This window comes from Anolis sagrei, chromosome 3 (genome assembly GCF_037176765.1).
Source record: "Anolis sagrei isolate rAnoSag1 chromosome 3, rAnoSag1.mat, whole genome shotgun sequence".
NCBI classification, from domain to species: Eukaryota; Metazoa; Chordata; class Lepidosauria; order Squamata; family Dactyloidae; genus Anolis; species Anolis sagrei.
The window spans coordinates 83,041,591-83,060,627 of record NC_090023.1 but is presented as its reverse complement, the minus strand read 5'-3'; the positions used below and the strand labels follow the sequence as shown (position 1 = coordinate 83,060,627).

Here is a 19,037-nt window from a genome sequence, read left to right as displayed (position 1 = left end):
GTAAGGGTCTCCCCGCTAGAAGCCTGCCAAAGAAGATAATTTGATTGGATAATCTGGCACCATTATAAAGAAATAATAAAAAAGAAGGTGAAGAAATAATTCTAAAAACAAAACAGGAAATAAATATTCATATCCAAACATGACCTGGTTTCAATACAGACAGATTCAAGAACATTTTATCAAAGATAAAAAATTAGGATTTATGATAGAAGAAAACAGCTGGTATAGAATAATGAGGACAGAAAAGAAAGCAATATCGATAATATATTAAAAATTACTGGAATGGAGCACAGAAGAAGGAATTAAAGAGTGTATGATAAAATGGGCAAAGAATATTGGAAGATCTATAGGATTAGATGAATGGGAGATCATATGGAATAACAAATTGAAATATACGCGTGCCTATGATCTAAAAGAAAATTGGACAAAAATGTTCTATAGATGGCACATGACACCACATAAACTAGGGAGGTATTATAAGAATATAAACTCAAAATGCGGGAAATGTGGAGAAGTAGAAGGAACCTTCTATAATATGTGGTGGCAGTGCAAGAAAGCAAAAAGCTACTGGAAAGTAATATATGAAAATCTACAAAAAATATTGAAGATTAATATACCACTCAAACCCAAAATATTTCTACTGGGAATTTCAGACCAAAAAATTGAGAGTAATATAGACAAACCTTTATTCCTTTCCACAACCGCTGCTAGAATTTGTTATGCGAGATTATGGCAAAAAAAAAGAAATACCCACAACTGATGACTGGAAAAGGAAAATTATGGATGTAAGAAGCATGGACAGGCTAAGCAATCTATTACAAAAATATAAAGGGATAATAGAAAAAAAGACAGACTGGACATTGATAAATGATTAAACCCTAAGAAATAAAAAGTAGGATATGAATAATTACAGAACCGCCCCATAAATTCCAAACATAAGGGGGGGGGGGAAACGATAGAGAAAAGGTAGGAAAATCCACAAAAGAAGGAAAAGGAAGATACCCTCCTCGAAGTTTCCCGGAAGTCGGTCAGAAGAAAAAGAGAACTGTAGTTTTTTAGTTTGTGTTTTGTTTGTTTGTTTGTTGTCGTTTTTTTAATTTTATTTTCAGCTTGTATTTCCCTATTTTTTTTCTCTTTTCTTCTCTTTCTTCTAGTTTTCTGCTCTCTTTTCCTCTCTTCTTCTACTTTGAATTTCTATCTTTTTTGGATTTTAAATCTTGCAATAAATCTTTTTTTAAAATTACTATGTATTATGAAAACATTCAATAAAGATTATATTTTAAAAATGAAAATGTGTGCATGGCATAACAGAGGGAGAGAAAAGAGAAAGCAGATTAGCTTGCCTTGTCACTTATCCCAACATGTTCCTTAAGCACTGTTTCACTGTTTCATTCGACATGTGCATTATTCATTCTAAATAAAGCTTGCTGAAAATTACTTGTTCTTGCCTTTAAGGCCCTAAACGGCTTAGGTCCAGACTGTTTGACAAACCGCATCTCCCTCAATAGACCAACTCAGACACTGTGATCATCAGAGGAGGTCTTCCTCTCAGTTCCACCCCCGTCCCAAGCACGGCTGGTGGAAACGAGAGAAAGGGCCTTCTCCGTGGCTGTCCCCTACCTCTGGAACTCCCTTCCAAAGGAGTTATTATTTATTTATTTATTTATTTGACTTGTATACCGCTACTCCCAATTTGGCTCGGAGCGGTTTACAGCAGTAGATTAAAACAATACAATTTACTTTAAAATACAATAAAAACAAGAACAGACATAGTTCCGAGTTATTCAGTTAAAGATGGCCCCTCCCTCCCCACTTTCAAGAAACAGCTGAAGACATACCTTTGCTCACTAGCTTATGAGGAGGAGGAATAGTAGTTGGTAATACTACCATTATACCTCTGATTAATAGTTGCCATCTGTATGCATGCCCTGCTCACCCCACCAGCTCAATAGATATATTGAGCAATGATTAATCGATTTGCCCCAAGGAAATGGGAAATTATTGTTTCCATTCAATGTTTGATGTTTTGTCTTATGTCTGTTATAACAGGCTGTGTTTTTTATTTACTTTTTGTTTGTTAAGATATAATTCGTTTTTATATGTTGGGTTGTTTAAATTTTGTTAGCATGGATGTACTGTTGTTGTATTCAGGCATTGAATGTTTGCCTTTTATGTTTGGAATCCACCCTGAGTCACTTCGGGGAGATAGAGCAGAATATAAAGAAAGTTTAATTATTATTTTATTTTCTGTTGCATGAAAACCTATTCCTATTTTTCCCATGGTATTTCTGTCTTTGGTACCAACTTTTCTCATAAAGAAGAAATGCTTAGGAACACCACTATTTCATTCACTAAGATATGCTTGTGTCATATTTCAGCAAGAGCTGTCACCAGATTTAAAAAGCCTTGGTTGATCTAATTGGGTAAAACTGCATTAATTTGCATCTGAATAGAAGGGATATGACATCTGTCTAGATGATAAATACTCATATCATAAGAGGCTTAATCTTAAAAGAGCTTTCTTATCAGAAAAATACAACAGCGTCATACGCGTTTTCATTGTTCTACTCACAGGCATTTATCTCGTTTGCATGTGCAGAATAACAGCAAGCTGAAGGTTTTAATCTACAGTTTCACAATGTTTAATATTTACTTCATCAGTAGTTCACTTTTATTTGTTTTAACACGTCAGTAAAAAAATTATGTGCAATGTTTTCAGAAGCCAGTGGAAAACTTAAGAAATTTCTATTATTAAGTAAATCTAGTGTTTTTTGGTACAAAGGCAGGTTTTTTATTCAATTTTCTTCTAGACCCAGGAACTAAGCATATACGATCATTTTAATTCTACTAACTGGTATTTATAGAATCTGGAAGATTCTGGAATAATTTATAGAGCTGGAAAATATCACAAGGGGTATCCACTCCAATCACCTATCATTCAGGAATACAGTCAAAGCTCTCGCATTCAGTCTTTGTTTTAGAAGACTTCAGAGAAGAAAACTTCACCACAGTATATGGCACCACACTACAAAGCAGCATATTTTCAGAAGTATTGATCCTTGAAAATTAAAGTCTGAGTTTTAAAGAAATGGCAATCTAAAATGAAGTGCAGTCATAAGATGCTTACAGTAACGGTCTTAGAGTAAATATTCATTTTAATTCTCACTCTCGGACGCCTACAAAAAAAGTCTTTATTTTTCAGAAACAAAAAGGAAAAGGTTATGGTCTAATTTTACCAGATTGTTAAATTTTGGATTTGAACTTTTTCAAAAGAAATCGTTACTGTTTCTCTTGACACTTACCTGGAGCATGCACTGAGATACCACGCCTTCTGGAATCTCAGGGAAACGTTGCCGTAGGTCATGGAGTACCTTCATATCAAGCTGCAGGCTGCCCTGCGCCATGCCTGATGGATGTTATGTCTTCAAGACACTCAGGAAATAGCAATCAACAGACTTCCCAGTGGTTCTGGTCTTCAAGCATTTTCTGTAAGTATAAAGACAGCCGAATGAAGCCATCACTGAATGTAATTCTAGCACACACACCCTGAACACCAATACCACCTGAATAATAAACAATACATTACCATCTACAGTTCATTCAGTACAACAATGAAACCGACAACATCACACTAAAAAGCTTCCCTGAATCTGATGGCCTCAGATATTTATAAGCTTTAATAAGCATGGCTGGAAAAATATATTGGGCACTGTAGAAAAAAGGTTTTGATCATTCTAAGCTGGAAATAAAAGTTTAATGTTTGGGATAAGAAGTGTTTAGATTTCAGATTTTTGTTTAAAAGCTTGGAATATCGGAGGTATTTTGGAGATAGAACTCAAATCTAAACACAAAATTCAGAATCTACTCCTGAAGAAAGGCATCTCATGCCAGTCTTGAAAAGTTCTACCCTGTGTCCTATCTTACGTTTTTTCAGGCAAAAATAACTTTGGACTTGAATTGTTCCATTAAAAAGCAGGGGAAAATCTAGTCAATCATACTCCTAGCACAACTTCATAAAACCAAGGGTGTAGATCTCTTTTCTTGGTCAGTTCCTTAATCCTGATGATATCTCTGCTCTGGGCCACTATTTCAGAACTGAATTTAGATAGTGGACCTGAAGATTCCAGTAAATAAATAAATAACTATATAAAAAACATAATCCTAAAATCTCTTCCACGGGGTATGTTTGAATGAAAATCAATTAATGGACAATTTTATACCAAATACTACCTTGTGGGATTATTGTCCCAGCTAACTTGCAGTTTATTAAATCAAGCCACACTATGATGAATGTCAAATGCAAACTGTTTTTCATCAACACAGGGTGTCCCCACATCTGACTTCCAAATGGCCCATAGTTAAGAATGGGGGTGAAACAACAGGAAGTGAGAGAAATCTATCCCTCAAGACTCCTGAAAGAGTTATCATGGGATAAAGGTATCTCCACTGAAGCTTTATCATGAATCCTTGTTTCCACAAGTCAAAATTTTCAAAACTGAATTATCACAGGGACAGAAAGTGAGGTGAAACCTTCCGAATAGGGGCACAGAAAGCAAAATAAACACCACAGGGTTGCTAACTGTTATGCTATCCAAAGTTCTCTCTCTCTCTCTCTCTCTCTCTACACACACACACACACACACACACACACACATATATATATATAGAGAGAGAGAGAGAGAGAGAGTTACACACATCACATCTTCACACACATCAACCGCACAGCCTTAATTCCTGCCTCATGGTCAAAATCTACTTTAATCCCGATATTTAAAAAAGGGGATAAAAACGATCCAGCGAACTACCGCCCTATCAGTTTACTCTCGGTGGTGGGCAAACTTTATGCTCGCCATTTATATAGCAAGCTTCTAGACTGGTTAGACTCAGAAAAAGTAATAGGTGAGGAACAGGCAGGCTTTAGAAAAGGGAGGTCTACCATAGACCATTGTATCGTGTTAAGCCACCTAGCAGAAAAATACCAAGCCCCTCCCTACAAAGGACTATTTACTGCATTTATAGATCTAAAAGCTGCCTTCGACTCTATTCCAAGAAATTTACTATGGCAAAAACTACAGAAGACCACAACTGACAAAAGACTGCTCTGGTTAATTAAGAGCTTATATTCAAACACTTCAACACAAGTAAGATGTGGAGTACAAGGCAACCTCTCAAAACCAATAGCAGTAAATAGGGGGGTGCGCCAGGGGTGCATCCTGGCCCCTATTCTGTTTAACCTATATCTGAATGACCTAGCCACCCATGTCTCACTACCAAATCGACATCCCCCTAAAATCTCATCCACCAATATACCGCTATTGTTATATGCAGATGATGCTGCCCTCATATCTTACACCAAGGTAGGACTCAAGCGAGTGCTGAGTGCATTCTACCAATACTGTGAGAAAAACCAGCTAAAGATAAACTATAGTAAAACCAAAATCATGGTCTTCACAAAGAAGCGAGCCAGGCATAACTGGTACATAGGAAAGAACTTAATTGAACAAGTTTCCAGTTTTAAATATCTAGGGGTTACCTTTCAAGCCTCAGGTTCCTGGGGATGCCACCTAAAAATGGCAGTTCAAAATGCCCTATCCAGTAGTAAAGCAATAATTCGCTTTTTTTACACCAAAGGTGGCCAGTATATACCAGCAGCAACAAAGGTCTTCCAAGCAAAGGTAACAGCCCAATTATTATACGCAATTCCGGTATGGATCACAGGCTTCACATCTAAAGTAGAACAAGTTCAATCAGGGTTTCTTAGAAAACTGTTTGCTGTCCCCAACTGTGTTCCATCTGCTGTTTTAAGACTGGAATCAGGAACAGCCTCACTCGAATCACTGGCTTGGAGAAGGGCCCTAGGATACTGGATGGAGAGGGTGCACATAGGGCCTGAAGCGGGATATACATATCTGATTCAAAAAGACCTCTTTAAATCCCACCGAATCAAAGCGCTAAATCAGAAACTCAGGCAGATGGGCCTCTCAGAGAATATATTGAGCAGTTTTGAGCATAAAAAGTTAATGCAGATCTTAGCGGAACGGATCAGTGACATAGACAAACAGGACTCAATGACTCTGGCACGCTCCACATGCTCTCCATTGAGTTTAGGCCTAACATTTAATTCTTTGGGAGGTGCCAAATACTTAGAAAATTTAAACATCCCAAAATTTCGCCTTGCTTTCAGTTGGGCCAGATTCAATGCCCTCAAATCAGCTATACTAGAGGGTAGATACAAAGGGACTGATTATGAACACAGAGTTTGCCCATGCGGGGAGGGTAAAATTGAAACTGTAACACATGTACTTTTTATTTGCACAATTTACAAGGACGATAGACTAAGGTTAATATCCCCTCTACTCACCAAGTGGCCAGGAAGATCCCTAAGTTGGTACTGCACTTATTTACTGTCTGATCTTGATAAAAGGGTAACGGAACAGGTGGCCAAATTTCTGTTTGCAGCGACAAAAAGCCGCAAGTGCTTCATGAATAACCTGTAAAGGCTGAGTGTAACAAAGAGTACTCGGGAGACTTATTATTAACTTGCAATCAGTTCCTGTTTTAGATTATATAGACAGCCATTCATCCGATAGCGAATGGTGATACTTGTTTTTATTACTTATAAGCCAAATGTGATGTTATTGTTTATTGCTGTATTTCATCATTCTACTTTTATTTGACTTAGCCGATGGTTTGTTGACCGAAATAAAGGCTACTGACTGACTGACTGACATAAAGATGTACCTGATCCGGCGTACATACAAATTCAACTTACGAACAAACCTATCTTGTTCATAAAAAGGGGACTGCGTGTACAGAATCATGCAAAATCACAAATAAAATATCAGAAGAAACTGCTAGTCTAAAAACCAACATACTATCAATCTGGCATCCAGAATGGTCCCTCCACATGAAATTCTGATAAACAGGATTGGAGGAGGAAAAACTATGGCTTTCAGTACTAAGATGCATCAGTAGTTTCACTTTCACATAAAGCATTATTGTAACAAATTGCACAAAGGTAACCATATTAGTCTACTTTAGCAATAGCTATCAAGAGTCTTGTTGCAGCATAATGACTAGCATGTTTTATTTGACTTCTTTCAGCAGTCCATGAACTTTTATGCCAAATAAATGTGTCTTTGAGGTGCCACAAGTCTCACTTTTTACTCTTATAGATGCTTGTTAACAGCCAAAAGGCAATGTTGCTTGTATACCCACCTGGGTAGAAACAGAATTGCTTGCACATGTACAAGAAGGGTGGATACCTTTTTGCTAGCAGCTGACTTTGTCTCTACAAAGATTTGCTGTGCAATCAAGTTGCACAATTTTTGCACACAGACATAGAAGTTTGCTGCCAAGCTTGGCCAGCCTTGCTGCCGTGTGTTTTGGATCTATGGCAGTTTCCTACTTTCCCAATAAAGCAGTTCTATTTCTCATTATAATTCCTGCTCTGGGTGGTAGTAGCTGAAACATGTTTCTGTAGTCTGAGGTGAATGTTCCTATCTTCAGTTCCATAAGAGCAGTAACCCCCAACAGTCTTTGCTTTCCCTGTCCCATTTTCTGCATGGGTGTTTCATATTTTTGTTGTTAGTCATGGTGACAAAATGTGTGGGCTGTGTTTTGTACCAATTAGCAATATGGTTGTAATTGAACACTTTTTTTTTTGCACCACAGAACATGGTATAGTGAAAGGTTAAAAAGACAGACAGGATACTAACCCGCCATTATTTTTTCTCAGGATAGTGATGACTGTGCTGGTCAAGGTTTTGCACTGAAAGTGTAAATCTGTCAATCAAATAATGCTCAAGTATTTTGGATGCATTAGCTTCTTTGGGACAAAAGAAACTAGCTTGATAATGATGTGAATTCCAATAATTAATGTATATTACACACATAAAAAGTGTGCTATTAAATGACTGATCTGATTAATTATATTGTAAGGCTTTACAATGTTTACTATGATAAACAGAATTCGTTCCCTATTAGTGAGTGATTCATAGATTTTCACTGCTTCCTCATAATTTTTGCTACTGTGCGATATGCCCTGATTACAGGGTAAGAGTCAAACAATCCTCACTTCTGTTGCTAACAAACAGAACAACAAAAGAAAATAAGTTTCCACTTCATGGAGTATTTCACCACAGCAAAATAACTGGTGCTCAGCTGATGCTAATAATGACCCTAGTTACCCTGTACAGCAGTATTTATATGCATGCCTTTCTTGCCAGAAAAGCTTCAGTTTGAAGAACAAGCTATTCAACCATGAGGAGGCAGACTTATAGTTAACTTTTAACTCAAATCAAAGCTAAACATGATCCCAGAAGGAAGCCATATTGGAGTCAATATGGGTTTCCAATGGAGGGGCATTATTTAACCAGGCTGACACAGCAGAGAAGGCCCTTTTCCATGTTCTTTCACAGACTGTTTTTATTGATTTTGATGTATATACTGATTGGCTTAATTGTTATAATTGCTGTTTACATGTTTTATCCATTGTTATGTTTATGCTGGCATCGAACTGTGCCTTTGTAAGCCGCCCTGAGTCCCCCCTCGGGGGTTCAGAAGGGAGGGGTAGAAATGCGTGAAATAAATAATAAATAAAATATGTTGTCCCAGTACCACACATCTCAACTTCTCTAACCGACCTGCAATATCAGATGAATATAGGGCTTAAGAAGTCATTATGAATTGAAACCAAAAGTGTAAACTTTCAGAGGTTCAGAGTACACCCAAGATTTCCGATGACCCTATGAAAAAAAATCTATAAATGCCCATTATGACCACTAGGAGATGGGAAAACAAACACCAACATGTCTTCATTTCCTATGCCTGTTTTAGGGATTGAGGGGTTTGTTTTCAAAACCAAAAGTGACAATATATCACTTCTGAGTTGAAAAAGCAGATGTTTCCACAAAAACATTGCAAATTGATTCATGAATCCCATAAATGAGTCTGATGTCCCCATCAATCATCAGATTATCTTGAGTGACAATTTCAGGGATGTAAGTCACTCACTGTTTGTCCTGATCGAAAGAACTGTTTCTTAAACTATGGGTCCCTTAGCTCAATGTTGGGGGTCCTGAAAAATTTGGGAACGGTAAAGTTTTTACAGTGGACTTGACGGAAGATGCTTCAACTGAACTTCATAAAAAGGAAAATTAGTCTGCTTAGCAAGCCTAGGCAAATACTAATTTGTGAGCAGTAAATGTCTGGTTTTATGCCTATGTTTTATACCTATATACCTATGGGTCATGTAAACATCTTTCAGGACAAAAGGGGCCATAAGTAGAAAAGTTTAAGAAGCCTTGGTCTAAAGGTCTACCCCAAGTATTACATTATACATGAGTTCCAATGTGCCTCATATGTTTTTGCAACCAAGAGGTAACAACCTATATCTGCAACCTAAGGACATACTTTGGCCAATTGTATTGTCTAGGTATAATCTATACAACTGGATACAATCATTATTATGGCGAAATGCAGTTGATAACTGTTCTGCACCATGGTTTTACTGACCCAAAGACAGCTGTTTCATAGCATGATACATAGTCCATTCACCTCGAAGTCAGTAATGAAGGAACATATACACATTTACATATGAATGTTCAATCAGTAAGGACAGAAAATCTTTATAGGTGTGAAAAATTACACTGGGGACTTACATGCTATCACCATACTAACACAGATCAATACCTGCAGAGCAAATGAGAAAACTGAGTCCCAATAGATGGCAATGCCACTATCTATATATTACTGAATATGTCCCCAAGTTGTTTGGAAGGGGACTGTTTAAGAATTCAGCCAGTATTCAATTAAACTGTAAATATTTCTAAAAAACACTAGCTGAAATGAAGTAGCACTATGTTTGCATATATATAATAATAATAAAAATAAAACTTTATTTGTACCCCGCTACCATCTCCCCAAGGGACTCGGTGCGGCCTACATGAGGCCAAGTACACAGCACATCAATAAACACAGGCGATAACAAATAATCAATACAAACAGTTAAAATAAAAATTAAAAATAAAACTAAAAAACAAAAAGTATGCAATAATCAATAAGCAATAACAATAACATACAGCATTTAAAAACCTATGGCCGGGCCAAATGTAATAATTCAATTTTAAAATTTAAAAATGCTGGGCATGAACAAGGTAGGGTAAACTAGGATAGGGTTTTCAAAGAAAGAAAAGGGCGCACAGACAATCCTATTCAATATTAAAGGGCATTTGAGAACATATTGCTAAGAGTTTTCCTTATTATGGGAAGACTAAAGATATATATCTCAAACATTTCTAACTAACATGGTAGCATGATGCTTTTTTGTGACAAAGATTTGTTCTATACTTTTTTTTCATTCATTTGATCTCCAAGCATGGAGTATTTCTGGGTATCAAAAAGAAACTCTACATCTAAAATCATGAAAAGGTTCTTACAACTCTTTTTGGAATTTTTCAAGCAAGACTGATATAGAATCTTTAAAAGGCACATCTGTTTCCATACCAAAAAATACAATCCTCTAAATATGTAAGCTGTTAATCCTCTATGAATATGAAGCAGAAATGCACAAATATCAACTCTTGCTAGAACAGTAGTTCTCAACCTGTGGGTCTCCAGATGTTTTGGCCTTCAACTCCTAGAAATCCTAACTGGTTGGGATTTCTGGGAGTTGTAGACCAAAACACCTGGGGACCCACAGGCTGAGAACCACTGCAGTCTATGATAATGAGGGAAATATGTATTATTGTTTTTACCTAATCATTTACAATAAATTCATATCCAAGGACACTATTCAAAAACATGAGCAATTCTAGCTTGCATTTCCAGATGGATTGCATGCAACAGTAATCCTACAATGCATGCGGGGAAATAGCTCTGTGTGAATTGGTCCTTGTAGGTCATGAAGTCAGAGCATCAAGTAATGACTGAATGTAGGACAACAGCGCAACTACAAGAATTGGTACTCATTCCAGAGTTTAGACTGCTATTGCCATGTTTCCTACAATACTATGCCAAATGTAACATTGCATTATTAGCGGCTCTAGGCATTGTCTTCCTTAGCAGAAGCACAGCATCCCTTAACAGGTATCACCACATTTAACAGATGACAGAGACTCATTGAACTTTGTCTATAAAACAAGATAAAAGTACTTTAAATAAGTATATAGGCTATAAGGCACAAGGAGTTCAGCTGCGAGCTTCATAAGCCACTTGTCTGTCCAATGGATTGAAGTTCACTATATATAACATAAGATAGGATGCTACAACATTTTTTTCTTTCAAGTACACTGAATTAATGTTTTGATGGTTTTTAACTGTGATTTTTTAAATACTGTTTATATTTAATTTTGTTGTAATGCTTGCATATTTGTATTTTTATGTTTAGCTGCAGACCAGCTTTGCGCTTCTTTCACCTTAATTAGAAGGCTCCTCAGCTCCTCCTCGCTTTCGGCCATCGAAGTGGTGTCATCTGCATATCTAAGGTTGTTAATGTTTCTTCCAGCAATTTTTAACCCAGTCTTGCATTCGTCAAGCCCCGCACATTGCATGTTCTGCATACAAGTTGATCCACACAAAGGCTTTAGAATAGTCAATAGAACAGAAATAGATGTTTTTCTGAAACTCCCTGCCTTTCTCCATTATCCAGCGAATATTGGCAATTTGGTCTCTCGTTCCTCTGCCTTTTCTAAACCCAGCTTGAACATCTGGCAACTCTCGCTCCATGTATTGCTGGAGTCTTCCTTGCAGGATCTTGAGCATTACCTTACTGGCATGAGAAATAAGGGCCACTGTACGGAAGTTTGAGCAGTCTTTCGCATTTCCCTTTTTTGGTATGGGGATATAAGTTGATTTTTTCCAGTCTGATGGCCATTCTTGTGTTTTCCATATTTGCTGGCAAATGGCATGCATTACCTTGACAGCATCATCTTTCAAGATTTTAAACAGTTCAGCTGGGATCCCGTCGCCTCCTGCTGCCTTGTTGTTAGCAATGCTTCTTAAGGCCCAATCAACCTCACTCCTCAGGATGTCTGGTTCTAGTTCACTCACCATACTGTCAAAACTATCCGCGATATTATTATCCTTCCTATACAGATCTTCTGTAGTCTCAACACCTTCTCTTGATCTCTTCAGCTTCTGTTAGGTCCCTGCCATCTTTGTTTCTTATCATGCCAATTTTTGCCTGAAATTTACCTCCAATGTTTCTAATTTTCTGGAAGAGGTCTCTTGTCCTTCCTATTCTGTTGTCTTCTTCCACTTTTATGCATAGCTTGTTTTAAAATAGTATCTAGTTAATAATAGTATCAAAAATGGTATCTAGTATGTATCAAAATAAAGAACATAGGTCAGCAAGCTGAATGTTTTGAAGCTTACTCAGAGAATAAATTAATAAGCCATGGTTATTCCTAATAATATGTGATGTCTGCTATCCTCTTTTGAGTTAATCGTAGTATTCTACACAATCCAAGCCACAGGAACCTAAACATTAAGAAATTTCACTTGGTCATCTTAACCATTCTTGCTCACTACTATTACCAATGAGCAGATATTAGAATATTCTTAGAATCTTCTTACTCACCGTTAAGTTTCCTCATTCTTTAAGTGGTTGCCCCTTACTTCTTAAAGATGACCATGAAACCTGTATGTTCTGTGTATCACATCTCTGAAGCAATCATAGGAAGATAGCTTGCCATAAAACAAAGTACAGAAAGAAGTTATAACAATACTTCCAATACAAAGTTATTTGTGCAACGTATACAAGGCATAACATTTCACTGAGCCATAATAGAGAATTAGCAAGTAACCTGGGGAGATGACCTTGAATACAATTGGGGGGTACCTCTGTTTAATAAAAAAAATCAATTAAGGCAGGAGATCTCACAATTTCAAGCCCCTTGCTCACATTATTTTTGTGGTGCTGACCTCCTGCTTCAATTTCCCTAGACTCTACTAAAAACAGAACAACAGTAAATTGCATTTCCTGGAAGCTTCCAGAAGTGACAATTAACCTGTTAGTTACATTATAAGGCCACCTTGCATTGTCTGACATTAAAAATAAAAAAGGTTTTCCAGAAATATTCATATTTAGTGATTTGTGTTTCTTTAGTTCTTGGTATTTCACAGTCCATGCAGCCCCCAGGGAAGAAAAGTGAATCTCAGACACAATAATGTTTCCTTCCTTTGTTTAATGAAAGACATTAAACATTATTTACTGGGCCTCTGACATGCCCCAGGACAATAGTGAGCATCCATCTCAATTTTCACATCAGAAATTGCAGCTGACATTGTAGTTCTATCAAAATACATAATTTAATTTCAGCCTGCAATATATTACCAATATGACTTATCAGTTACAAGTGTAATCCCCAATTACAAAAAAAACACTTTACATTCTGTGGTTCATTTGTTTAGTTATTACACAGGACTAATTTTGCACATATTGATAGTGCCTCAAAGTGATGACCAAACTTAGTGTTCTTTGCACCTTCTACTGGGTGGGCAACCCATCTAGTCTGCTGGACTGTACATCTAAATAAACAAATATATATTTCTCAGAGAGAGAGGGGGATTTTAATAAAAGAATACACCTACATTATCTGTTGTAGAAGTAGATAAATATTAGCACATCTGTTCTGCTGCCATGATGAGTCAGAGCATCTAGATATTCACTGTCCCTGAAAGCAGTCAAGACGATGCCAGGGCGAAGCTACCAGGCATGCTGGGGTACTGATGACTGCTCCCTTGCTGTTTGTTCTAATATCTAGAGCAGGGGTGGCAAACTTATTTTCACCGAGGGCCGTATAAGCCTGATAGTTGCCTTCAAAGGACAGTTTGCAATTGCAAGTCTAAATAAATATTAACTATTTTGCACTGGCATTGAAAACTTAACAGGCCACATAAAATAACATGGTCTGTCTGGATTCAGCCCATGGGCTTTGCATTTGACACATGTGATCTAGAAATATTGAAGCTGGCTACTTCTAAATGTGGAGGATTTATGCTCAATTATTGCACCTAATACCAATGACAGATTTGACTTTACACTATTATTTTTAAAATCACATGTTCCTAGTAAAAGTATTCAATTGCATTTTTAAAAGATAAATATAATTTGGGCTCATGAGCTCCTTCAAGTAGTGGTTGGTTGCAAGGAGTTCACATTTCATTATACTTTATACTGTATCAGCAAGAAAATGCATTTTTCCTCAGGTAATGCAGCAGGTGCAAGAACAAGCATGGCTGTGTTTATGTCAGTGCAACCTACAGTTTAATGCTCATACTTCATAGGTATCAGGTAATGCAACACTACTGGCCTCATGCCTCCTTTTTGTCCCCACTATTATTTTGAAATATTTTAATCCACATTGTACACTATGTCCCTCATAACCAAGACCAATACCTATGATACTGCAATCAACATTTTACATTTATTGGCTGAGCATTTTTACACTTTTATCATTGCAGTAGCAGATCTCTTTGACACAACAATATCTCAACTAGTCACCTGTAGCTCTTAAGGATCTCCCCTGTACTACCAAGAAGGCTAGGAATACAGAGGTTTTAATGCTCCCTTTTCTCCTGTCACAAAGAACTACAATAGGTGTGTACATGTACAGGTGTCTACAGGTTTACTTATGTGAGCTTAAGTTTTTGTTTACACAGGTACTAAGAAACAAAACAAGTTAAGGGGCAATTACAAAACAGACTAGACTGCTTACTGACTTCTCCATGCTGCAATGATGGCCCATATTTCATTGTCCTTTAATCTACGGTGAAATACCAACTACTGCTGCAGAAAAATGTACACTTCCATCTTGAGTTATGATAAAAAAGACAACATAGTAAAACTACAGAAACACCTATAGCTTGATAATCTGCAACTGTTTTGAACAGTTCTGCCTCTCCAGGGTATATATAATGCTATATACCACAGCAAATTGTATATCACAATAAAAACCATCTAAAATCCAGCAAGATGTTTTGGCACACTGGCAAGATCTTGCTATCACTCAATATTTTCTATTTCCAAAGCTGCCAAAATCAAAGCAGCAGCATCATCATACTGCAGTCATCAGACAGAGAAGACATGCCAAAGAAAGCAGCCACTATTACACATCACTTACTTGCAAGAGTAACAAGGCAATAATTGTGAACTACCCACATCCCTGTTATACAAATACAGGAGCAGGTGTGGCATTTCTAAGCAACCTGAAAGCAACCGCCAAAACAGACAAAAAGTTCTACCACACATGTAGGAATACAGAAAAGATCACACCCATCACACATTTTCTCCCTATCTCTAATACAACAGTGCAGAAGTGCAGAAAACCATATCTGTATCCAATCAAATAAATCAAACCAAAACAGGCTAAAATAGTATGTCCACCCTTGCAAGTGGAAACAATGTTACTGTTAAGGCATTTGATCCTTACCACTAAACCATACAGTGGTTTAGTGGTGGCTCTCCATCTTTCCCTACCATCTTCATCTCATTTCCAAAGTCATAGTACCTTCTCAAGCCAGACTAACAGATATGATAAATGTAGTGGGCACTAATGTTACTTATAAAGCTATATACGGGTGAGTAGAATTGATAACTACAGTTATAAACACACACAGACAGTGTGTCTACAAAAAAACTATACACCGTTAATAATAACTTTATTTATAACCCCGCCACCATCTCCCAAAAAGGACTTGGGGCAACTTACACATACAAGTATTGTAACACATAAAAACAGAGGTAAAATTACATCTGCATATTAAACAATAACATCAATTAAGATATAAAAAACACATTACAAAAGTCAAATTTATCAATCAATAAAACACAGTACCAATTACCATTAAAACGAATAGTAAGGATCCTAACCACAGCCCAATTCAGCCATTAAATGCCAGTGTCAATATTAAATTGTTTGGTTCTTAGATTAGTAGATCTCTTAATCATTCCCAAAAGCCTGCCTGAAGAGGAATGTTTTCAGCTCCTTGCGAAAACATTGTAATGTGGGGGCAAGGATGATATCCACTACTGCAAAGGACCTATCTCTTGTCTCCACCAGTCACACTTGAGACTGAAGTGGGACTGAGAGGAGGGCCTCCCTGGCAGATCTTAGACCCCTCTGTTAAATGCTTATATCTCTAGATTATTATCATTAATTCTTTTCAAAACTGTATACACCTTTAACAAGATTAAATATTCCTATATTTGAGAAGTGTTGTGAAATGGCAAGATAAACTTTTGTGTGAGGTTTGTAACTGTGTACTTCAACAATGCAATGGGATGACAATTTGGACATGTTATATGAAACTGGGATTTGAAATGGCATTTGTAACTTTGATGAAACCATTATGACAGTAGCTATTCTTCAATATAAACATATTTACTTAACCTTGAAATAAGAACAACTATGTTGAGCATCTATAATCAGGAATTCCAAAATACTCCAACATTACCCATAGGGATGGCTGAGGACCCATCTACACTGAATATTTAAAGCAGATCAAAGCTAGCTTCAAACTGTGGCAGCCAGACAACAAACTTCCATGAAAACATGAAAGAGAACCCTTAAAGCACATCAGCGATCACCATCCAGATCTCAAACAAGTTCCAGGATTTCCTACAGATCTCCAGAGCAGTATCATTTACTTCAATAGTGGTTTGAAAATGCAATAAATGGTCAACATACATGTGCCCTGCTTAGAGAGACTGATAACTTTGCTTTCTGACAGTTCCATGTAGCCAAACTTTGTTCCATGCACAAAAATATTGAAAATACTGTATACAATCACCTTTGATCTATCGTATCAGGTGTATATGAAACCCAAATGATTGCTGTGTCTTAATATGTATCCCCCCCCCCCCCATGTCATTATGAACCAATATCAGGCATGGGCAAACTTTGTCCCTCCAGGTGTTTTGGACTTCAACTCCCACAATTCCTGTGGGAGCTGAAGCCCAAAACTTCCGAAAGGACTAAGTTTGCCCATGCCTGACCTATATGTATATCGAGATATTTCCAAAATTACACTTGATGATTTGACCCAAATGGACAGATTAATGTGGCTTCTAAAGATACCAGTATGCCAGATGAAGACTTTCTGAAGGCTGGAAAAATGCATAGATACGGCAACAAAGACAAACTCTAATGACATAATTAAGCTGTTGTTATGGCTTTTACCAACTTTAGTGAGATTATGTATTAGATATGTGTTGGTGGAATAATCATTTTTCTTTTCTTGTTTTTTATCCTCCCCTCTCTTATATTTTTGAAAATGTATTATTTTGTGGTAATATAGATTGCTGGTATTAAATATAATAAATAAATGAATATTGGGGGGGAGATATTTCCAAAATCCAAAACACTTCTGGTCCCAAGCATTCAACTTGTATTAGATAATATAGGGAGGAGGGGAATGCCCTATATTTATTTAAAAAATGTATCAGCATTGCTAACACTGTATCAGTAGTAATACTGATAGTATTAGAACACATCAGTATTATAATATATTGCAGCGTAATTTAATATAATTTAATAATGTAGTATATATATATATGCGTGTGTATATATATGTATATGCATGTGTGTATGTGTGTATATAATATCCTATATTGAGAGTCCCCAGTGGTGCAGTGGGTGAAACCCCTGAGCTGCTTAAGTTTGGGGTTCGAATCCGGGGAGCGGGGTGAACTCCCACTGTTAGGCCCAGTTTCTGCCAACCTAGCCGTTTGAAGACATACAAATGTGAGTAGATCACTAGATACCGCTTCTGCGGGAAGGTAATGGCGCTCCATGCAGTCACATAACCTTGGAGGTGCCTATGGACAACGCTGGCTCTTTGGCTTAGAAATGGAGATGAGCACCAACCCCCAGAGTCAGACACAACTAGACTTCATGTCAAGGGGAAACCTTTACCTTTTCATCCTAGTACAGTATATTACAATACAGCATAACTTAAAATAATAATGAGTAATATACACACATGGGCAAGCTTTGGCCCTCCATGTCTTAGGCATCCACTCCAACCCAGGGGCCCCAATTTCTTTGTAACCCAACACCCTTCTTCCCCATATTCAAGTATTATTCCTGTGCATTATTTACCGTTACCCGCCCACCCCTTCTATGCAATGTTTTCGCAATAGTAGGAGCAGATATGGCCAAACTTCGGCACTCCAGGTGTTTTGGACTTCAACTCCCACAATTCCTAACAGCCTACTGGCTGTTAGGAATTGTGGGAGTTGTAGTCCAAAACACCTGGAAGGCTGAAGTTTAGCCATGCCTGAGTAGGAGACACATCAAGTTTCAGACCAAGAGGGAGGCAAACCCCACTCGGCCAGTCTCCTTTCACCTCCGAGCCCTGAGAGAGAGAAAGGCAGGCAGGCAAGCGTCTCAGCACAACCCCTCCCTGCGGCTCCTCCACGGCCCACAGCCCTTTCCCCGGGAGAAAAGGAGCCCCTGGGCCTCACCGCTCGAAGGGGGGCCTCTTCCCGGAAGACCATTTCGCGCCCTCCCGGAGAAAAGGGCCCCCTCCCCGTTGGCGTCTGCCGAGGAGGCTGAGGGCGGCGGGAAGGGAAGGGAAGGGAAGGGGCGGGCGAGAGGCGGCCGGGGAAAGCCTTTCCGGGATACAGGCTCCAGCGCCCGCCCCGTCTCCAGCCGCGCAGGGCGGCCTGGCCAAAGAGGCGGAGGCGGAAGTAGGCAGGCAGGCAGGCAGGGAGGGAGGGAGGGGAGGGGCCACCCGAGGTAAGCCCCGCCCCCTCCGCCCCTTCACAAAGCGGCCGCAGCTGGAGCAGAAGGACGGAGGGGAGAAAGCAAGCCAGCCAGCCAGGAAGGCAGAGGCATCACTGAGGCGGCCTCGCAGGCGTCACTTCCTCTTTGCGGTCGAACTCCCACTTCCGGGGCAGCAGGGATAGTGAAAGTACATAGGCGGCCAGCCAAAGGCGCAAAGTACAAGTGGAGCATCCCTGACTGTCCTGAAGACTCCCGAGTTGGACACGTGAATAATAATAATATATAATAATTCATATAATCTATCTA

General features: G+C 38.3%; 1 protein-coding gene across 3 annotated transcripts in view; it reads right to left on the bottom strand.

Moving 5' to 3' along the window:
* Positions 1–18,705, bottom strand: part of TAB3 (TGF-beta activated kinase 1 (MAP3K7) binding protein 3) — a 40,653-nt gene extending 21,948 nt beyond the window's left edge. Inside the window, exons 1-3 of one of the 3 annotated variants that reach the window (XM_060770134.2) lie at positions 18,470–18,705; positions 12,581–12,687; positions 3,303–3,486 (exon numbers count right to left, since the gene is read on the bottom strand). In XM_060770134.2, the coding sequence (XP_060626117.2) occupies positions 3,303–3,404 (102 nt within the window). In that variant the 5' untranslated portion in view covers positions 3,405–3,486; positions 12,581–12,687; positions 18,470–18,705. The remainder of the gene's footprint in view (positions 1–3,302; positions 3,487–12,580; positions 12,688–18,469) is intronic. The other 2 variants (XM_060770133.2, XM_067466765.1) reach the window with 2 other exon arrangements.
* Positions 18,706–19,037: the final 332 nt, after the last annotated feature.